The sequence below is a fragment of the Glycine max genome, chromosome 17 (genome assembly GCF_000004515.6).
Source record: "Glycine max cultivar Williams 82 chromosome 17, Glycine_max_v4.0, whole genome shotgun sequence".
Lineage (NCBI taxonomy): Eukaryota > Viridiplantae > Streptophyta > Magnoliopsida > Fabales > Fabaceae > Glycine > Glycine max.
The window spans coordinates 38,232,739-38,256,076 of NC_038253.2; the positions used below are offsets into that span (position 1 = coordinate 38,232,739).

General features: G+C 34.6%; 2 protein-coding genes across 3 annotated transcripts; both read left to right on the forward strand.

Annotated features, from left to right (window-relative positions):
- The first annotated feature begins 2,361 nt into the window (after positions 1–2,361).
- Positions 2,362–9,700, forward strand: LOC100808349 (ATP-dependent zinc metalloprotease FTSH 4, mitochondrial). The gene is made up of 7 exons (XM_003549302.5): positions 2,362–2,552; positions 3,265–3,337; positions 3,685–3,948; positions 4,982–5,218; positions 5,313–5,437; positions 6,252–6,728; positions 8,546–9,700. The coding sequence occupies exons 1-7, from the start codon at positions 2,526–2,528 to the stop codon at positions 9,485–9,487; spliced, it is 2,145 nt and encodes a 714-aa protein (XP_003549350.1). The 5' UTR covers positions 2,362–2,525; the 3' UTR covers positions 9,488–9,700.
- A 3,210-nt stretch (positions 9,701–12,910) lies between these two features.
- Positions 12,911–22,391, forward strand: LOC100808881 (uncharacterized). 2 transcript variants are annotated; one of them, XM_003549303.5, is made up of 6 exons: positions 12,911–13,248; positions 13,499–13,581; positions 19,594–19,715; positions 20,498–20,662; positions 21,049–21,142; positions 21,260–22,391. In XM_003549303.5, exons 1-6 carry the CDS (start codon positions 13,114–13,116, stop codon positions 21,504–21,506), a joined length of 846 nt encoding a protein of 281 aa, XP_003549351.1. In that variant the 5' UTR covers positions 12,911–13,113; the 3' UTR covers positions 21,507–22,391. The 2 variants fall into 2 exon arrangements, 1 of the variants encoding a protein (XP_003549351.1); XR_005889430.1 differs by lacking the exons at positions 12,911–13,248; positions 13,499–13,581; positions 21,049–21,142; positions 21,260–22,391 and adding an exon at positions 13,597–19,114 and having other exon boundaries at positions 20,498–20,507.
- Positions 22,392–23,338: the final 947 nt, after the last annotated feature.

A 23,338-nucleotide genomic window follows, 5' to 3' on the forward strand; every position in this document is an offset into this window, starting at 1 on the left:
AGGAAGCAAACAAGTATTTCCAGATAAGTCAATCCGGTTATAGGTGGAATATCCTAAACTAACACAACAAGTATAAAACAAAACAATTAATAACTCACTTGTGCAAGTGAACCTGGGCAACAAAAAATGCTTACATGGAATGAACAAGTGAAGAAAACAATGTTTCAGGCATGGAGAATTAAGGAAGAAAAGGTATGGACAAGTGAGGAAGACAAGGTTACGATTGCCATTTTGAAGAATTGGGAGGTGTAGGAAGCAAACAAACATTTCCAGATAAGTCAATTTGGTTATAGGTGGAACATCCTAAACTAACACAACAAGTATAAACAAAAAAATTAATAACTCACATGTGCAAGTGAACCAGGGCAACAAAAATGCTTACATGAAATGAACAAGTGAAGAAGACAATGTTTCAGGCATGGAGAAGTGAGGAACAGAAGGTATGGACAAGTAAGGAAGATAAGGTTACTATGGTTATTTTGAACATTGGGAGGTGCAGGAAGCAAACAAGCATTTTCAGATAAGTCAATCCGGTTATAGGTGGAACATCTTAAACTAACACAACAAGTATAAAACAAAACAATTAATAACTCACTTGTGTAAGTGAACCTGGGCAACAAAAATGTTTACATGAAATGAACAAGTGAAGAAAACAATGTTTCAGGCATGGAGGATTAAGGAAGAAAAGTTATGGACAAGTGAGGAAGACAAGGTTACGATTGCCATTTTAAAAAATTGGAAGGTGCAGGAAGCAAACAGACATTTCCAGATAAGTCAATCTGATTATAGGTGGAGCACCCCAAACTAACACAACAATTATAAACAAAACAATTAATAACTCACTTGTGCAAATGAACTTGGACAACAAAAATGCTTACACGAAATGAACAAATGAAGAAGACAATGTTTCAGGCATGAAGAAGCGAGGAAGAGAAGGTATGGACAACTAAGGAAGACAATGTTACTATGGCCATTTTGAAAATTAGGAGGTGTAGGAGGCAAACAGGAAAGTGCAAGAAGCATAAGTCATCACAAAATCATACGATTGGGCTTTAGGCCCACCTCATTAGTTTCGAGCATAGGTCTAGGTCTTTAGGGAAACAAGCCATAGAGAAAGGAAAAAGACTTTTGCTATATCCAATTCCTTGTTTTACTAAGTACACTCCCATTAGCTATATCCAATTTCCTATTATTTTGGAATGTACTTTTCGGAACAATGTTTTTTTTTTAACATTCTAAGGTATTTTTCAAAATACAATTTTATTTTTAACATTCTAGAAAATACTTTTTAGAATGTTATTTTTGTGATATTAAATGTAAAAAAATAAATTTAGGTTCTGAAAAGTATTTTCTGGTATTGTTTTGTGTTTTGAAGGGTACTTCCAATAATGTTTAAAAAACATTTAAAAAATTTCAAGCAAAACACCATGTAAAATTCCTATATAAAGGAAAAAAATGTTTAACAGTGAAATAATTAAAATGGAGAAAACATATAATTGATATTAGACATTCAATTTAGTCGATTCTAAGAGACACTTTGTTACAATAACTTGAACATATTTAAGATCTAACCATAGTTGCATATATAAAATGAAACATTAATGATTTTGTGTGAGTGGATAAAAATAAAACAATGGAAAAAAGTAGTTAAAAACATAGACATACTACATTGAAGTTTGGGGGATAAAAAATCCTAACACTACTGCAAAAGACCAAGCTCGGAGATGAATAGAGGGAGACCTGAACAATAAATCGGAGGATGAAGTGATTGAAAGAGAGGAGGATGCATTATTGCTAGAGGAAGTGTGTGAGAAAGAGAAAAAGGTTTAAGTGAAAAATTATTTAAATAATTTGTTTTTTTTAAAAAAAGAATGAAGAGTGTAGTCAATAAAAAAAGGGGAAATGGATGTCGGCATAGCAATAACAAGGAAAAAAAGTAGACTACGCCCTCACTTAAAAAAAATCATGTTTCTAATAATATATAAAAATCTCATATTTTTTTATCAGTTAATTCCCTATTTTTAATAAGTTATTTTTTTTTTCATTTTTCATATAGTCGCATAAATATTTAATGAACTAAATAAATAAAATCATTAAAAACAAACTACATAGAAAAAAAATAAAACAATTTTTTTAAATGAGAATTCAAATTAAAAAAAATCATAATATTTGAAGATACCAAAATCATTAAACATATTTAACATTAAAGCAGAATAAAAAAATTTAACACTATCATTTTATTCCACAATTTTTATATACATCAATTATCAGTTTATTGGACAATTTTATTATTCCAAACAAACACCTCAATCTTAAGAAATTCAGAAAAAAAAAAAAACTCAACCTTAAGAAGGCACATTAAAGTTGCCAATTGCAACGATTTCGTAATTTCAGATGAGATAGTATGTGGGTTCACTTGCTTCATCTTGTCTAAACAGTCAAAAAACATAATACTTGTTAGATGAAGGTAAGTACTTGTTAATCCTTCTTCATCTTCAACAAAGTCTCTTCTCGATCTCGCGAGCATGGCTTTGCGGCTTTTGGTATCGCAGGTATGTTGTTGATTCATGTTCCTCAATCAAACAAGTCCTTTGTCAATTTTTCCCTTGTTTTATTTTTGCTCCCGAAGCCCTAATTGACCTTTTATTGGATTGGCGTATTGATTTTCACACCCTTTTCTCTTTCATCCGCTTTCTAGATTCTCTTTACTTTAATGGATGATGGGTCTAATGGGTTTCTTCTGGTTTGGATTCAGGATAATGAAATTTAAACCTTTCTGCTATTTGGGGTAGGTGGGGGGTGTATAGCAAATTTATGTCTGTGTTTTGAGAGTTTTTAGGAGCAGTGAAGATTGCATCCATATTGATTTCAGCTTGTTGTGGGGTTATATGGTCTTTTGTGTATGGAGTTGTTTGCTTTGTGACTTATGAATGAAGATCCTGTGGATGGTTTGAGTATCATCTTTGAACATCTGTTTTTTTAACTTATTGTTCATCTTTTATTGTTTTGTTAGTGGTAGAGGTTTTGGTAATTTTGATGAGGTCCTAGGTTTAAATCTCACCATTGTACATTTAAAAAACTTATAGAAACAGAGTGTAAGACGACACCATGCAAGGATGAGAACAGGAACTTATGTTCACCAAGCATGTTGTATGTATTATTGATTATGTGGCTGTTTTTCACAATCCTAGCTGACATGAACTTATATGATCTATATTTGGATTTCTTTAATGTTTCTGTTGCTTTTATAATTTATTTTTACAGGTTGCAAGACGACAGATTAAAAGTGTGTTTGCTACAAGCTATTTTTCTGTCAATAAGTTTGGAGATCGTGCAGGTATAAATCCCTTCCTGGACCATGTATTATTCTTACAGTTAACTTAATGTTATATTTGCTTATACAAGAGGCAGATTTTGCTTTTCTTAATGTAGCTTTATCTTTTTCTTAATTATGTTGTTTTGGGAATTAACATTCTAGAATTTGTTGTGTTGTGGAATTCTTTCATTTTTTGTCCCTTTTTTTCCTTCTTGGGAGGTGTGGGTGGGCCAGTTTACTTGTGAACTTATTCAAGCCTTTTTATTCCTTTTCAATATATGTTCAAATTCGTAGTACCTGGATATTATGTCCCATTTGGCACTTGGCTTTATTTTTATTTTTTTTCATTTACTTTTAAAATTCTGTAGGGAATAGGCTTTTGGGTGCCCAAGAGAGATTTCAGTCTAGCTACCTTAGTAGCATAGCTCGTCGAGCACGTGATGCGGATGAAGCCTCTGAAGTTGCATATCTCAAAGAACTTTACCATCAAAATGATCCTGAGGCTGTGATTAGAGTATTTGAAAGCCAGCCATCTCTGCATAATAGTCCCTCAGCTCTATCTGAATATGTAAAAGCATTGGTGAAAGTTGATAGGCTTGATGAAAGTCAATTACTGAAGACACTAAGGAGAGGTGGTTATTTGGATTGAACTGCTCATTTTTGTGATTGATTACCCTATATTTTTCAATGCATGTGATGTGGTCTGTTTGACGTATATTTCTTGCCAATATTATTTAACTGACCTGTTAATCTTATTCATTATTCAATGATTTTTGCTAAGCAAGCAACCATATTTGGTTCTCTTGTGTCTGCTTTCTTTCTGGGGTATTATGTTTCATAGGGGTGTAGAGATGGCCAACTTGTCTCTGCCAAAGTTCACCGGCCAAGCAGTTGTTTTCCTAACTTCAGATTTCATACACTGTTTTAATATTTTGATTCGAAAGCTGGGTTACTTACTAATATGTGAAAAGGAAGTATTTTTTCCTGGCTGTGCGCTAAGGAAACAGTCCCAAGGCATGACTTTATTTCTGTTTCGTTGGGAACTCCTCATTTGCTGACTGCTAGGATTTGATGTTAAAGACTCTTCTAAATGCATTCTGTGTAGTCTCCTCTCCCCCCTCACCGACACATGCACACTCTTTTAAAGGTGTATTTTGATATCTTCTCTCATTTATCTGGAATTCTTGGATGACTTTAATTGTGAGGGAAATCAGTAGGATATTGATATATTATTGAAATAATAGAACTAGTGGGTTATTTTGTCTGTACTTATCTGTTTCTCTCAAGCCAGTAAATAAGTCTTAACGTAAAATAGTATTGTAGTAAATTATTTTGTACTTTTGTTTGCTTTGTGTTGATAATCCATTTGTTTGTTTGTACTGTTAATCTATAATCTTTTCCAGGGATTCTGAAGTTCAATAAAGGTCTTGCACTATTAATCAAATATTCAAATTAATAAAGAATCTTGTTTTTCTCTGTGATGAAATTTTGCATCAGGAATGTGATGCCACTTTTGACCTTTTATGTATTCCTAGGACAAGCATGATCAACTAATACTTGTCCCAAAAGTGATATTAATCTTACTGCATCAGCTATTTGGACATTTATTTCTTTAGCATATTTTTCAGTTTTTAAATTATGATCAGAGGTGATGTGAATTTTCAGGCATGTCCAACTCAGTGAGTGAGGAAGAAACTTTAGCTGGTCTTTCTGCTTTAAGAAATACGAGAAAATCAGAAAAAGACAATACTATTGGAACTGCTAGTAATCCAATCTATATGGTGGCTAGAGACGGCGGGAATATAAAAGATCAGATATGGCGTACACTTAGGTTCATTGCAGTGTCCTTTTTCATGATTTCTGGTGTAGGAGCACTTATTGAAGATAAAGGAATTAGTAAAGGTATTCCTTGTTAGTGTAACCTGTTTGTATTCTTTTTTTATTGAATCTGAATTTAGCAGACATGTTCTTTGGTTTGTTTTTTCATATTTCCCAGGACTTGGTATAAATGAAGAAGTGCAACCTAGCATGGAATCAAGTACAAAATTTAGTGATGTAAAAGGTGTTGATGAGGCAAAGGAAGAGCTGGAAGAAATTGTTCACTACCTTCGAGATCCAAAGGTAGACATGTCTTGCATAAGTTCATACTCTCCCATTGCATACATTTCTAGCACTGTGCACCCTAGCTTGAGCACTTAAACTTGTATTGTATGTGTAGATATAATATACTTTTTAACATTGCAATTTAACCTATATTCATTGGTACATGTCTTGAGCTATTGTAGTCTTGTTGATTACTTCATGTGATTGTTGATTTGATACCACTTAAAGTAATGTAACTGCAACTGTGTGGACTTGGGGATGCAGATGGAAATTCTTAATATGTCATTATCAAGTGACAGGTAAAAAATTAGAGAAACTTGTGAATCAATTGGATCTCTTTCTTTGGATAATAGTCTAAATTCTAAAACTCAAATAACTTGGTTGTAATGCACACTTCTAATGTGTTGCTTTTTATAGAGCTTCTGTGTCACTTTTCAGTAGGTACCTTGGTTCCTTAGCTTTCATACCAAATCTGTTTGTGCTAGAGGCTAGAGCAAACTGGATAACTGGATTTGGGTTTTTACTTCAGGATGATACCTACCAAACATAAAAAAACCACACTTGTTTAACATGTGCTTACTAGTTACTACTTCCATTGGTGGTGGTGAACTGATGATTTCATATGACAATCTAAAACTGGGTGGCATATCCAAGATAATTGCCTAAATGGGCTATTCATTAGTCAGTCCCTGAATTAAGTTTGATTTCTCTTGATGTCACATCCCCTTTCATACTTTTTTGTTACGTTTTTTATTCTTTCCTGACCGCGTATACTGGCTTGTACTTTTCCTTATCATCTTTGTAATTTTATGACTTTTTTCCCTTGTGACAGCGCTTTACTCGTCTTGGTGGTAAGCTTCCGAAAGGAGTTTTACTTGTTGGTCCACCTGGCACTGGGAAAACAATGTTAGCTAGAGCTATTGCTGGAGAGGCTGGGGTTCCATTCTTCTCCTGCAGTGGAAGTGAATTTGAAGAGATGTATGTTGGTGTTGGTGCACGAAGGGTGAGGGATCTTTTTTCTGCTGCAAGGAAGCGAGCACCTGCTATAATATTCATTGATGAGATAGATGCTATTGGAGGAAAACGAAATGCAAAGGACCAAATGTACATGAAGATGACATTAAATCAGTTACTGGTTGAGCTAGATGGATTCAAGCAAAATGAGGGCATAATTGTGATTGGCGCTACTAATTTTCCACAATCATTGGATAAGGCATTGGTGAGACCTGGGCGGTTTGATCGCCATGTTATTGTTCCCAATCCGGATGTAAAAGGAAGACAGCAGATTTTGGAATCACACATGTCAAAGGTATGGTTTTATCCCGTGCAAAGAATGTTATTGAACACTGATTTGAAAAGGATAAAAATAGGATTAAATCACACCAAATTACAGAAGTTTCAGCAATTTCCTTTCTATCTCAGTGTTAAGAAACTCTTATTGAGGGTATCTCTGTCCAGAAAACTACCTAACACATAATTGTCCCATAACACCCCGTCTTCCCTACCTAACTTTAAAGGGGAAGTAGTATATACTTCAGGAAAAATTTCCATTGTTCATATGCAAAATGTAAAGTTATTTACTGTTGTGTGTTGTTCAAACCACACGAAATACTCTTATTTATAATGAATGAGGTTTACAAAATAAGGAAACAAAATAATGGATAATAATGGAAATAATAGCATACTAAACTGCTGTAATTAAAACATATCAATTCATATATTTCACACACAACATAGATTAACTTCCATGCTGCAGTTTACAACTTCAGTTTGACCATTTTGTTTTTCCATGCCAAGTGCCTTGCTTTTCTTTAAAACTCTTCACTGTAGAAATAATTTCTTCCAAGAATTACCGACAAATAATGTATCGTGGTTATCAATGGATTTTGGAACCCTATGAAACTAAAGTACCGAATCACTTCTTTTAGATTAACAAATATGACAGCCACACTTTGTGCAGTATATGGATGTTTTAAGGGAATGATTGAATGAAGTGACCATATAGAAAGTTGATCAACTACTACCAACGCCACATCATAACCCTTAGATTTAAAAATCAAGTGATAAAATCCATAGATATATCCTCCCACACTTTAATTCTTGAGTTGGCATAGGCAAAGGCTCCAATAGACTACTAGCGGACATGATCATATATTTTGTCTTTGACCTAGAAAGTTCAACAACTACTACCAACACCTCATCATAACCCTTAGATTTAAAAAGTCAACTGTCAAGTGATAAAATCCATATAGAGATATTGATAAGAGCCTTGGAGAACTACAGCACAAAAGCTAGCTGTTGTAGTTGGAGAACCCGAGGCCTTTATAAACCCCTCTAGAATCCCATACTTCCAATGTGGGACTCAAGTCCCATACCTTGCTATTGGATCCTAACACTAACACTCAATAGTCAGAACACATTCATCATGACAAATCTTTCTTGAATCTCGACCAAAATTACAGGATTAGAAAAAGCACTTCCACTAGGTTTGATTATACCCTACTTTAGCATAGACTGCACTTACTGTTCTATCTCAATCTTGTGGTGATGAGGGTACCGAAATGGAAGAACACTAACTGGTCCAGCCTTTGGTTGTAAGGTAATTGAGTGCACCAAATTCCTATGTGGTGGCAACCCTTCTAACTCCTTGAAAACTCCAGAAAAGGCTCTAATAATTTAGACAACTTGCTGTCTTGATCTGCAGTTAAGTGATTGATTGCCGCATATGACTGAACTTCAGTAGCCCATAGAAATCATCTAATCTCCCTTGTAGAACTCCCTACAATACTGTTAAAACCTACAGGTTCCCTTTAAACCACACCAGATAACAGAAATTACAGCAATTTCTTGGTTTCTCAAAGCTCAGAAACTCCTAGCTACATGGTTAGTGCTCTCATTATATTGGTGCAAAACATTGCCGTTTTATGCTTCTTTCTTTGGGCTATGATTGGCCATCCATTGGATACTTTTGTGTATGAGCTCACGCCTATTTATTTTGAAGTTTACGTAAGATGGCATTTGTTATATCCATTAAATGTATATATATGATCTTAGAAAATTGTGTGAGCTTCTTGATCAGTGTTACCTACTTGTTTATGCTGGATTTTTGTTGCCAATCAAGTACAGGTTCTGAAGGCTGATGATGTTGATCTAATGATCATTGCCAGAGGAACACCTGGGTTCTCTGGTGCTGACCTTGCAAACTTGATTAACATTGCTGCTATCAAGGCTGCAATGGATGGTGCTAAAGCTGTGAGCATGGCTGATTTAGAGCATGCAAAAGACAAGATCCTGATGGGAAGTGAACGCAAGTCAGCTGTCATATCTGCGGAGTCACGGAAGTTGACTGCTTTCCACGAGGGTGGCCATGCCCTTGTGGCCATCCATACTGATGGGGCCCTCCCTGTTCACAAGGCAACTATAGTTCCCCGTGGAATGGCTCTTGGCATGGTTACTCAATTGCCTGACCAGGACCAGACCAGCGTTTCCCGTAAACAGATGCTTGCTCGGCTTGATGTTTGCATGGGAGGTCGTGTCGCTGAAGAGCTAATTTTCGGAGAGAACGAAGTCACTTCTGGTGCATCCTCAGATCTCAGGCAAGCAACCAGTCTGGCAAGGGAAATGGTTACCAAATATGGCATGGGCAATGAAGTTGGACTAGTCACTCACGATTACAAAGATGATGGTAGGAGCATGAGCTCAGAGACTAGGCTTCTTATTGAGAAAGAGGTGAAGCAATTCCTGGAGAGGGCCTACAACAATGCAAAAACTATTCTGACCACTCACAACAAGGAGCTTCATGCACTTGCAAATGCCCTTCTGGAGCACGAGACACTTTCAGGAACTCAGATAAAGACATTGCTTGCCCAAGTTAGATCTCAGATGCTGCAGCAGCAGCAGCAGCAGCCACCCCAAACAATTGAAGCTCAGAGCAGTTTACAATCCAACACGGTGCCTCCATCATCCAGCAACCCGGCATCTGCTGCTGCCGCTGCTGCTGCCGCCACAGCTGCAGCAACAGCTACTGCTGCCGCCGCCAAGGCTAACAGTGCTCCAGTGGGATCTTAGCAGGACAAGATGCCGGAGATGGGTAGCAAACATAACTTTGTACGGCCAGATTGAAATGTGCTTATAGTATTTTTTTTTTTTCAGGTTTTTTTCACTTGGAGGAACTCAACTCATGCACCTTGGAGTCTAGTTGACATAAAAGTATATACATTTTCGTTTCTCATTGTTTGTAGGGTACAATGATAAATTAAAGAGATTATCAGTTGCCTCCAACTCAATCTGGTACTCTCACTCGATCTTTTTCAGACAATAAATTATAACAAATTACCTTGTTCAATTACCTCTATGATCTCTTTTTTCCTTATCCGTGGTACCAACTGATTCCCCTTTTCTGAAATGGCCTGTAAAGTCAATTTGCTTTGTTTTTTTATTACTTTAAACTATCAAACAAATTAAAATAAAAATTTGTTTTGCCACTACTTTTCTTTAAATGATCTGCTTTCCTAAAGCTAAAAATCAATTATTAGTTTGAATTACACAACATGGAAATTGAAATATTTTCTAAAAGGTTATAGGTTTGAGTTGGTTTGACTTAAGTCAAAATTTTTTACGGAGTTATATATCTGATATTCAAATTGATATAATCAAATTTGTAATTTTGAATTTTGAATCAAACTAATGGTCTAAAATCAACTCAAATTTTCTCCTTTGTTGGATTCGGATTAATCAAGTCAATTGGATCAACTTAGACATGTATTCACTCTTATAAGTTATAACCATAGGTGATAGATACTAATCTCATGATATGATAGATCACTTGTGAATTGTGAGGCAAAAATTAATTATTATTAAATATTTAAATAACTTCATAACATTATTATATTGATAATTATGTACAATAATATTCTTTTACTCTTAACCATTTATGAAGAAAAGTTACTCATATTTAGTTAATCACATTGATGATTACTAATCTCATGACATTATTAAATATACTTGTTAGATAAAGTTAACTTTCATTAGACATTTATTAATCAGCGTGTATAATTATGTTCACTTACTCTTCATCACTCCTAAAACAAAGTTATTCATATTTATACACGTCATTAATCATGTAGTATTGTTTTTTTAACACATATATTGGTATGTATCCTATAACTGTAGTTTTAGTCTTTTTGGAAAAAAAAATAAAAATTAATTGATGTTCTTACTTTTTAATTATATATCAAAATATTTATTTTAATTTTATCATGTAATAGATAATGTTATTTTGTAAAACTTAATAATATATTTATTAAAATTAAAGAAAAAAAACATGAATCATCTATAATATACAAACAAGGCCCAAACACCCATCGCAGTGTCCACGTGTTGTCCATTATGGCCCCCAAATTCCCGCCCAAAAACATTGCTATCAACGTGCATTAATTGTTTTGTGCATTTTCATTTTTTTTTCATTTCCATCATTTCTACCTGTCTTGTGCGTTTCCCTTACTTCTATTTCCAATTATTGTTTTTGTCATTTTGTAATTAAGTGTGGCACCATTATCGATGCATCAATTTTGTTCCTAAGACGTTTGCATTTTTCAAATACGTTTACATTTTGAATTTGTTTCTGAACTGAGTGAACTAGAAGGGTTTTCGTGATACACTCACATTTGCATCCTCTCCATCTTCCATTTTCCTTCTAATTCCCGAGCCCTTCTACCACCACGCAATGACCTCCTTATCCATACGAAATATAATAATAGATACAACAGTTTTTAGTAGTATAAGAAATTTTATATAATAGATACAACAATTTAAGTAGTATAAAAAATTTTATATGAAAGTTTATTCAAAAGTTTGATTTCTTATCAAAGTTTTAGTATAACCTATAACATAATTATTATAAAAATTATTAAATTTATCATATATGATAATTTTGTGATTAAATAACAATATAATTTGTGTCCAATATATCCATTTATTCAATTATAACTGAGAAGGGTAAAATTATCAAAGTTTATAAGTCATTTTTTTAATAATATGTCATCATAATATGTATATGGGATATCATATTTTGTTCAAATGTTTGCTTGGTTAATGTTATTTGCATATATGTGTCGCCCCCTGAGACATGTTGAAAGATTTCTGCATTCCCAATGCATGGACGTGCACCAACAGTTGAATGTCTTTATTTCCACCTTGAAAATCAATAGCCCTAGAAAGAAAGTCAACAAATTGGTTCAATGCTATCTAAGAGTACAATCAAAGAATCAATTTTTACAGCTTGGATGGATTCTAATAAAATGTACCATCATGGACGGGATCTTACTCAATAGGATATGCTGCCAACTCGCACAGAAATTTCCCTTTAATGTCATACCCAATAGGATATATTGTCAACCCATACGGAAATAAGCTCATATACAATGAACTTGCTTATGACAAGGACATTTTGGCCGCTTAATTTAGCAGATGTTATCACTCACTGACAGGTATTTACATCATATTTTAGTTTTTCTTAAAACAATATTCATTCCCAACAATCCATACTACTAATACTTTATGTATACATTACTAAATGCAGATGAGCATGCTTCTATTTTTAATAAGATTATGCATATGATTGCAACTCAATCAGGCGGAGTTTATTTTCTCTATGGATATGGTGGCACTGGCAAGACCTTTGTCTGGAAAACTTTATCATCTACCATACACTCTAATAGCGGCATTGTTTTAACAATGGCTTCAAGTGGGATTCTTTCGATGTTGTTACCCGGGGTAGAACAACACATTCTAGAACAAGTGGGATTGCTTCAATACTGCTACCCAAGCATTCTACAAATATAATATACTACGTTTTTTACTTTACTGTTACCTACACTGCTTTGAACAACACCACTCTAATGCAATTTGATTATGCTGCAATCTCCTATTAACTTCATTTAATACATTTATTTCTTTATGTTGCAGCATAATAAAACCAAGACAAATTTGTCATTACATCACTCCCACTAAAATATATTCATTTAAATTTACCCCTTATTAGGTGCATACTGTTGTATATAGTACCAATGTCGTTCTTACCATTATTAAATCATCAATAACCTTATCCACAAATGTAATCAATTGATTCATCTCTTTTAATTGTGTAGTCTCTCTTTAATTACAACAACATCACACTAATGAGATTCACAACAACAACATTCAACAATCTACCATACAATCATGTTAGTTAAAAATTCATACTTTATTCAATTTTACTTTTTTTCTACAAATACCTCAACATTATCATTATACAAATAAACATCATTATTAAACTTTACACATGTATTAATAATTCTAATTTATCAATATTCAAATATTAGTATTAACCTGTGCATCGGCATGGGCATCTGTCTAGTATTTTAATAAAATTATTCTCTAATAAATACATTCTCATACTTATTTTTGTGATCTATATAAAAAAATCTTAAATATTAGGAAGGAAGATGTATTTGATTAAGTGTAAATAAAGGGGAAGGAAAATATGAGAGATTATACTACTAGTCCCGTTTGCTTCAAAGATTATGCAAAAAAATTGTCTTTAAATTAGGGTTCGTTTTTCACCCACACATCAAATTGAGTATCGCAATTCCTTCTTGCAACCCGCGAGACGGTACGAGATCTTGTTGCTTGACTCGTGACGCTATAATAATAAGATGGCCGATTGTGGTGCTGAAAGCGAAAGGAAAGTTACGATACGAAACAATCATGGCGAAAATCTCGTCGGGATCTTACATAACGCGGCTTCAATTTCGCTTGTTATCGTCTGCCATGGCTTCCAATCTTCCAAGGTGGTAGTTGCTGCTCTTCACATCTTTCATGCCAATAGTAGTTTCCCTTAAATAATAAACTTACTTACGATCAAAATATTTCCAAATAATAATAAGAATAAGAATAAATTTTGCACATAATTTTTCATCACTGTAAATTTAGTGAAACTGGTCGCTTAACATACATGTCAATTTGTGATTGAATGACGGTATAAAAATGCTGAAAGTATACACGTGAACTAAAGGGTCTGAATGGCTTAATTATATGTAGGAAAGGATTCCCATGGTGTACCTTGCCGCTGCTCTGGGAAAAGATGGATTTAGTTCTTTTCGCTTCGACTTTGCAGGAAACGGGTTAGTGAAGGAAAATGAACAATAAAATAAATTATTGCATTACTAATTTATTTAATGAATATGAATATTGGGCCTTTGGCTCTCTAGTGGAACCCGGGTAAGTTTCGGTTCTTTAGACCAGCTATGGACTAATCCTCTGGCTGGAGCTTATTCTAACTTATTTGTTTGTATATGGTTCGTCTTTTCTATTTATTATTCTTTTTAATCTGTACGGTGTCGTGAAGTCTAAGAATACTTAGTGACTTAAGTTTGAAATTTTTGGCATGTTCAAATGAGTATAATCTTGGAGCTTTTTTTTATTGTAAATTAAAAAGAATTGCAATGAATTTGGAGGATAAGGGATCCTCCTTGAATAAAATGCAGCATACTGTTATAGACTAACTCCCCTAAAAGCTTAAGCAGTTAGGTAAAGGTTTATGAATATTAGAATGAATGTATAAAAATAACTGTTACAAACAGTTATTGCAGGACAGTTAGTATAAGCTAACTACTTTTCTTTCACTAACAGAATTATGTTAGTTAGTTGTTAGTTAGTTTGTGATTAGCTTCAAGGTCTAGAGGTTTATAAATACCTCTTTGTAACTGCATTAAAAACTAACTTTTTCAGAATCAATAAAATCAGTTTTTCCCTTTTCTGTTCTCAATGTTTTCTCTTATTCTCTCTTCTCTCAGTTCTCTAACTCTGATATGGTATCAGAGCTTGTTTCTTCGTAAAAGCTCTTCTCTTCAGTTTATCGAGCTGCACCTTCACATCCATGGCTTCCGCATCTCAAGGTTTCAGTTTGCATTCATTTTCAACAACTACAGCAGAGAAATTGGATGATTCCAACTATCTACACTGGCGACAACACGTCGAACCAGTCATTAAATCGCATAAGCTGCAGAGGTTTGTGGTTAATCCAGTCATTCGGCCTCAATTTCTCAGAAAAGATGATCAAATCATGGATCCCGTAAATCCTGAATATGAAGCTTGGGAAGTGCAGGACCAAACGTTGCTTGTTTGGCTTCAATCGACACTCTCGAAGTTTGTCCTTTCTCGCGTGCTAGGCTCGAATCACTCCTATCAGGTATGGGAGAAGATTCAGGAGCATTTCAGCCTTCACACCAAGTCTAGGGCACGACAATTACAGACCGCAATGTGTGCTGTCTCACTCGAAGGGAAAACAATGGATGAGTACCTTCAGAAAATCAAAGGCTACATTGACGAGCTTGCTGGCGTTGGAGTTCTAATACGGCATGAGGAGCATGTCGATGCTATTCTTGAAGGTCTACCTTCGGATTATGCGCCAGTAGTTTCTGTGATTGAAAGCAAGAAACATATTCCATCCATTGCAGAGATTGAGGCTCTGCTTTATGGCCACAAAACTCGCCTTGTTCAGTACAATCGAGACACTCAGATGCTTACACCTCCATCCCTGAATTACACTCAAGGTTATTTGTAGGGAAGCTCATATAAAGGGTAATGATTCTGGTGGCTCTAGAGGAGGTTATGGTAGAAGTAACGGTGGTCGTAATACTTCGTTTGATTGAGGTGGTGGAGGCAGATTTGCTAACTTCCAATGTCAAATCTGCCTCAAGTATGGTCACACTGCTAATGTGTGCCACTTTCTTTCTGATATGAATTTTCAACCTCATAAGTCACTCACCTTTGTTGATCCAACATCCAACTACACTCCAACCAATTCCTTATTTGATTGCCTCGGGTAGGACCTCAAACACTTGGGTTAATCCTAATTCTAAACCAGTTACTCAGTCCTCCAGCCAGCCTAGTGTGATGCTTACCAATTTGACACCTCAGGGTAATTGTCAAGCTAGCTCAACATGGATTCCAGATTCTGGAGCTAGTTTTCATGTAACTGATGAATCGCAGCATATCAAACAGTTGTCACATTTTGATGGACCTGACCAAATCTTTATAGGAAATGGTGAAGGTTTGAGTATTTCCAACATTGGTTCTTCATCATTTTTGTCTCCTAATGACTCTCATATTACTTTCAAACTTAATAAGCTATTACATGTTCCTTCCATTTCGAAACTTTTGCTGAGTGTCAATCAGCTTGCTAAAGATAATGTTGTTTTCTTTGAATTTCACCCTCACTTATGCCTTATCAAATCACAGGGGACCAATAAAGTACTCCTTCAAGGTGCTGTGGGTGTTGATGGTCTCTATTCTTTTTATAACATCAAACTCCAGGATCACAGACCTCAGCTGTTAACAACAACATCTTCTATTGCTAATAAAGAGTCTACTGTTACATCTAGTTCTGGTTTTTCATCTCTTAGCACTGTTAGCCATTGGCATGCTAGGTTAGGACACCCTAATAGTCATGTACTAAAACTTGTTCTTGATCAGTGTAACATTTCATCATCTAATAAAGTGATTTCAGATTTTTGTGCCTCTTGTTGTGTGGAAAAATCTCATAGGCTGTCTTCCCATGCTTCCACTTCAGTTTATTCTCCTTTAGAACTTGTCTTTACAGATTTATGAGGGCCTTCTCATTTAACCTCCTACTCTGGTTTCAAATATTATGTATCATTTATTGATTCCTTTTCATGATATACTTGGATATTTCCTATTAAAACCAAAGCTGAAACTGTGTCTGTTTTCCAAACTTTCAAGTTATCAGTTGAACTTCAACTTAACACTAAAATAAAAAGTGTTCAATCTGATTAGGGTGGTGAATATAGACCCTTCTCTGCTTTATTAGCTTCCTATGGCATTTCGCATAGGTTAATCTGCCAACACTCATCATCAAAATGGTGTAGTTGAAAGGAAGCATAGGCATATAGTTGATCTAGGACTCACATTACTTCATCATGCAACTCTACCTCTACAGTTTTAGGATTATGCTTTTGTCACTGCCGTCTATTTGATTAATAGGTTACACACTGCATCACTCAACTTTGCTATTCCATTTGTCACTCTTTTTAACAAAGAGCCTGATTTTCACTTTCTTAAAACATTTGGTTGTGCATGCTTTCCTCTGTTGAAACCCTATCATACTCACAAACTAGATTTCAGGTCTCAAGAGTGTGGGGGTACTCCTCTTCACATAAAGGCTACAAATGTCTGTCTTCAACTGGTAGAATTTATATTTCTAAGGATGTTTTGTTTAATGAGTTGAGGTTTCCATATTTAGATCTGTTTCCTCTTCCTCCAGTTCAACACAGAATATTACTTCCTATTTCAGCCTCAATCCTGACCTATCTCCTCCCATTTCAGCCTCTACACCTTCACTTTCCCAAATACCTTCCTCCAATTCCCTTTCAGCTCCCTCTGTTCCTCCTGGTTTCTCTACTACTGCCTTAAATCAAACCTCATCTGAATCCACCTCCCCTCATCTTCAATCATCCAATATAGTGTCATCTAGTGAATCTATATCAACTGCACCCTCTCCCACTCATCCTCAATCATCAAATCTCATAGTGAATCTGTGTCTGCATCAACTCTAATTCCCATTAACACTCATCCTATGCAAACTAGGTCTAAATCTGGAATACACAATCATAGGCTACATCCTTCATTATTTCTTACTCATTCTGAACCTAAAAGTGTAAAGCAGGCCCTGGAAAGTTCAGAATGGTTTGCAGCTATGCAAGAGGAGTATAATGCTCTAATGAGAAACAGAACTTGGGATTTAGTTCCATTACCAGCTAGTAGACAAGCTATTGGATGCAAGTGGGTCTTTAGAATAAAAGAAAATGCTGATGGTTCAATCAATAGGGACAAAGCTAGACTAGTTGCTAAGGGATTTCATCTAGTTCATGGCTTTGACTTTCATGAAACATTTTCTCCTGTGGTAAAACCAGTTACAATTAGAGTAGTTCTAACTCTTGCTCTCTCACAAGGCTGGGACTTATTTCAGCTTGATGTCAACAATGCATTTCTAAATGGATTACTTGAGGAGACTGTCTATATGACTCAACCTGCAGGTTTTGAAGTTGAAGGAAAATCCTTTGTTTGTAAACTTAACAAGGCTCTCTATGGGTTAAAGCAAGCTCCAAGGCAGTGGTTTGACAGGTTAAGGTCAACACTAATACAGATTGGGTTTGTAGGAAGCAAGTGTGATCCCTCTTTGTTCATTTATACACATCAACAGCACACTGTCTACATTCTAGTTCATGTAGATGATATCATCATCACACAAAGTTCTAACTCTCTCATTCAACAGTTAACTTCAAAATTGAATACAACCTTTTCTCTCAAACAGCTAGGTCACTTAGACTATTTATTGGGGCTGGAGATTAAGCATCTCCCTAATAGGTCTATTTTGATGTCTCAAAGCAAGTATATTAGAGATCTGCTTCATAAATTCAAATGGTTGAGGCACACTCTATCTCTACTCTTATGGTTACAAACTGCAAATTGTCCAAACATGGAGCTGATCTATTTCATGATCCAACTCTCTATAGGTCAGAAGTGGGTGCCCTGCAGTATGCTACCCTTACTAGACCTGAGATTAGTTATGCTGTTAATAAGGTTTGTTAATATATGGCTAATCCATTGGATTCTCATTGGGTTGTGGTCAAAAGGATATTAAGATATCTCAAGGGTACTATATTTCATGGTTTATTCATTCAACCTGGTTCTATTTCAAAACCTATGGCACGCTATGCTTTTTGTGATGCTGATTGGGCATCAGATATTGGTGACAGACGTTCCACATCAGGAGCAGCTATCTTTCTTGGCTCAAACTTGATATCCTAGTGATCCAGGAAGCAGAAAGTCACAGCAAGGTCCAGCACTGAAGTTGAATATCGATGCTTGGCCCAAACATCTACTGAATTAACCTGGATTCGAACCCTTCTAATAGAATTACATGTTTCTTTTCAAACTCCTATGATTTACTGTGATAATCAAAGTGCAGTGTCCATAGCTCACAATCCAGTGTTCCACAGTAGAACAAAGCATATGAAAATTGATGTCTTTTTTGTAAGAGAACAAGTTTTGGCCAAACAACTCTCAGTTGTGCATCTTCCTGCCTTAGATCAATGGGCAGATGTCTTAACCAAGCCACTTTCCTCAACAAGATTTGAAGTACTAAGGGACAAACTCAATGTGAAGCATTTTTCTGTACAAAAACCTTCCCCTTGAGTTTGTGGGGGGGTATTAGAATGAATGTATAAAAATAACTGTTTGTAACAGTTATTGCAGGATAGTTAGGACAGTTAGTATAAGCTAACTACTTTTCTTTCACTAACAGAATTCTGTTAGTTAGTTGTTAGTTAGTTTGTGATTAGCTTCAAGGTCTAGAGGTTTATAAATACCTCCTTTGTAACTGCATTAAAAACTAACTTTTTCAGAACCAATAATATCAGTTTTTCCCTTTTTTGTTCTCAATGTTTTCTCTTATTCTCTCAGTTCTCTCAGTTCTCTAATAATGAATGGCTCAATTAGTTATTACATCTCTAGCAAACACAAACAACAGAGACAAAAAGAAATCTTCAATGGAACTGAGCTGCCCAATCTCTCAACAAATATATGTACTGGTTGATTCAAATTGCAAAGGGAGTAAAAGGAGGGTGGGGAGAGGTGGGATTTTGGTCCTCTAAATTCTAATATTCTTTTGTCTCCTCAATTTTCTCCAACCAAACAATATGTTAGAGAAAATGTCTTAAATCATCACATGCTTGCTAAATAGAATCTAAATGGCCAATCTTATCCCAAATCAAATGCTGTGTCAAAGAAACCTCCTTGAAGATACAAATGTTCTGCTACTGACAAATGCACCAAATAATAGCATAAATTGCACTTTGCCATAATATTCTGTTTTTATGTTCTATTACACAAACAATATACTGTCTTCCATTTTTGGCTTTATTTTTTCTAAGATAAACAGGTTGAAATTTATGAAGCCATATTCAAAAGGGACCAGTCTATTATAAACATGAATGTAAAAGTGATTTTACTTTGTAGGTAACCAAATGGTGTACGTACTGTTCTAATACTCAAGAAAAATAGTTATTGAATTGTAATTATGTTTTCTAACAACTCATATCATTGTCTTCTAGGGAAAGTGAAGGTTCATTTCAGTATGGTAACTACTACAGAGAGGTTGAAGATCTGCGAGCTGTAGTTCAACACTTCCGTGAGCAGAAATACGTAATTACAGCAATTGTTGGTCACAGTAAAGGTCAGACTACAATTATCTTTATTATATGTAACTGAAGTTATTTGTGGACTGAACAGACAACATGTGTGCAATTCTTCAGTGGCAGTTTGAAATTGTTTTCTCTTCTGCCCAATGTAACAGATTTGTTTAGATAATTTTTAATCAATTATTCTGTAATTAAGGTTATTAATATTGTCAGAAGTATTTTATTTTGAGTGCATAGAATAGAGGTAAGACAGCAGGCCTTACAGAATAAATATAATTATCTCAAGTTAATTTTTTGAAACTGTGTTTGCTGAGAAGATCTATGGAAAATGCAAAGAGAGCAAGGTTTAAATCTATATTTGGTTTTTCATTTCTGTGGAGAAAGCATATGATGACATTGTTCAGGTGGTAATATGATTTTCTTTTAATCATAAACAGTGTTGATATATCTTGAATGTTGAGTGTTTAATGTTACAAAGAAGAAGTTATAGAAGGAAAATATTTATTAGAGTTCGGTGTAGCTTTGATCAATCGGTAAGATGAAGGGAATTGTCCAATAAATGGTTAGGAGATATATGATATAAAGGTGAAAATGTTTGATAAAGATTAGACAGTAGTGAGTATAAAAAATGGAGTGAGCTCACATTGGTTAAACTGAAGATATAGTTGTACAGTTTTAGTGGAGAATTTAATCTTCCATAGGGTTTGATGGTAAACTGAAACTTAAGTTCTCTGTGAATGTAATAGAGTTTTCTTATATAAGTCTTTCACAATACTCAATTCCTCTTGTAAATCACTGACTAGTATGGTTTCTGCAGGGGGTAATGTGGTGCTCTTATATGCCTCAAAATATAAGGATATTCATATTGTTGTCAATATATCTGGCCGGTTCAATCTTGCGAGAGGCATGGAAGGTCGTTTGGACAAAAATTTTATACAAAGGATCAAACAAGATGGATATATAGATGTTAAAAATAAAAGAGGTGAGCAACAAAATGTGAATAACCTTTCTATTTGTCTATCATTTGTGGTTTTTAATCAACATGGGCTTGGCTAATTTTTTTCATGCTTTGTTCTTTTGTTGCCACAAACAGAGTTTATGTTAAAAATGAAAGTGATATATTAGATGTGTGACTGCTCTTGTGAATTGTGATTCTAAAAATCTCGTTTTTGCATTGAATTGCATCTCTTCATTAATGTGTTGCATTATGTTCCATGGTTATCACTTATCAGCCTTTCTGGTTTCCATATGATGTTGCATCATAGTGGCTACCAAAAAGCTACTAAAAACATGGGCCAGCACTTGTATTTTAATTGTTGTCACTTTACTTAAAACAGTCTAATTCACATGTTCTTTTTCTTTTGATAGGGAAGATTATGTACCGTGTTACTGAAGACAGTTTGATGGACCGTCTATCTACTATAACCCATCTTGCCTGCCTATTGATTCCCCAAGGTTGCAGGTACAGTTTGTTATTGTATTTAATAACAGGCATCATTGAAAATTTAGCAAAATCAGTTGCTTCATGTTTAACTGTTACCACTTACCACTGCTAGTCACTTCATCAATGTTGATACAGTGTGTTGACAATTCATGGATCCATGGATGAAATTGTACCTGCAGAAGATGCTGTAGAGTTCACTAAGTTCATATCTAATCATGAATTGTGCTTCATAGAAGGAGCTGATCATGAATATACTTCTCATCAAGATGAGTTGACCAGCTTAGTTTTGGAATTCATCAAGATTCATATTGACAAAGACAAAGATACATCAAAGCAGACACGATTTAGAAGAGTACATAAATCTATTCATTCCCGATTCTAGTTTGTGCAAATATATGCAGATCCAGTATTTCTTTTGAAACCATCTTTCTTACAAATAAAGACAGCCTTGATAAGTAGATCACCAAGAAAGATGGACAAACCTCCCATTTCCAACATGCCAAGCGCCCACCCGACAGCCAATAATTAGCATTTGTCAGAGTTAAAGAATATTGACAAATGCTACCCAAGTTTCTCATTATTGGACCTCAATAGATACACATCTGACAAGTATTGTTGCATCATCATAGCCACATGCTGGGTTGTCAATCTGAAATTAAACTCTCTTCACTGCTGTTAAATGTTTATGCTCTTGCAGTTACTACAGATGAGTGATGAAATGAATAATTAGACATGACAAGCATGAACCTGGCTCATCTAGTGCATATGATATATGAAGCACCGCTGATTGAATGTTGGTTATTACAGTTGAGTGGCCACGGCTAGCAAGTAATTAGTTAAAGGGCATCTATCAAAACAATTGGTCTTGGAGGTTGACTACTACGTTTGTAATTACAAATTACAAACTACAAACTACATACTGCCGTGTACAAATTTACTTATGGCCATAACATTATGTACATTTCCTCTATGTCCACCATAATTCTTTCCTCATCATTACCTCTATATTCTTTTGGGATAATCATGAACACAACCCAATATCATATTTCAGAATTGAGTTCAGAAAAGACTGAGAGTGCGACTATGGTCCAGGTTCAAACTTGCTTTTGGTATGCTTCTTCTGCTCAATCCCACTATTAGGAAAGAGACTAGGAAATGGACGGGGAGTTAGGGACACTTTAGCGCTCCACTTTGGTCAGTGGTCACCAAAAGAAATTAGCCTCTGTACTTTTGATCTAATAATAATTACATCAAAATTTTCTTTCCATGTTCATTTTTTACATCAAATTGGTTTGTTACTATTTTATGTTATGATCTTCCAAAAGGATCATTTTGATGGGTGTGTTCTTTTTTAAGTTCTTATTGACAGACATCTTTTGTTACGTCGAAGTTTTGTATTTGTACCCTCCCTATTTTTCCTTCATATTACTCTTCCAAAATAATCCAATTCTACATTTCTTTCCTTTTCATTTGATTCCGTGTAACTTAAAATATTCAGTCTGAGTGTGTGGGAGTTCGGTTGTGGAAGAAAAGGGAAAAATGGACAAGTTTTAATAAATATTTCCTAAATTTTTTTTATAAAAAAAAGTGTTTTTAATTTTATTTTTAAATGCAAAAGCTTATTTTATTATAAGGCCATGAAATGTGGCCCCATCACAAAAATTACATTAGATATAGACTCTTATAAAATATACCTAGAAGTAGGAGTGTGAATGTGAACCCAAACCCAGTGAGTCAATTTGGCTCAGTATGAGTCAGATCGGATTGGATTCAAACAAATAAAAATTTAATAATATGTGTAGAAAATGAATTTGGTCCACTTAATCAACGGGTTCGAGCTGGTTGGCCTATCAATTCACTTATATTTAAAATAAATAGATAATATATCTAATAATGTATTCCCTAAAAAAAATTCTAATAATGTATGTTTTCTTGATAATTTTGTATTTTTAATTTTAAGACTATAATGTTGTTGAATTATGACTAATGTTTAGATTTAAGACTGATGTTTTAAGACTTTTGAATAATATTTTATGTATTTGAGAATTGAGACCTTGGAATGATTATTTTCATGGATATATTAACTACTTGAATGGTTAATTGGTTATTTAAGACATTTGGTTGAAAAATGTCACTTTTATATTAAAAAAAACATATCAAAATGTTTTTAATTTTTTAAAATATTATTGTTTTGGATCTTTTCTTACTATGCAA

Coding starts and splice junctions, on each gene's coding strand:
- LOC100808881 (XM_003549303.5), top strand. CDS start 13,114: ATGGCCGATTGTGGTGCTGAAAGCGAAAGGAAAGTTACGATACGAAAC. Junction 13,249..13,498: donor ATGGCTTCCAATCTTCCAAG/GTGGTAGTTGCT, acceptor AATTATATGTAG/GAAAGGATTCCCATGGTGTA. Junction 20,663..21,048: donor AGATGTTAAAAATAAAAGAG/GTGAGCAACAAA, acceptor TTCTTTTGATAG/GGAAGATTATGTACCGTGTT.
- LOC100808349 (XM_003549302.5), top strand. CDS start 2,526: ATGGCTTTGCGGCTTTTGGTATCGCAG. Junction 5,219..5,312: donor AGATAAAGGAATTAGTAAAG/GTATTCCTTGTT, acceptor CATATTTCCCAG/GACTTGGTATAAATGAAGAA. Junction 5,438..6,251: donor ACTACCTTCGAGATCCAAAG/GTAGACATGTCT, acceptor CCCTTGTGACAG/CGCTTTACTCGTCTTGGTGG.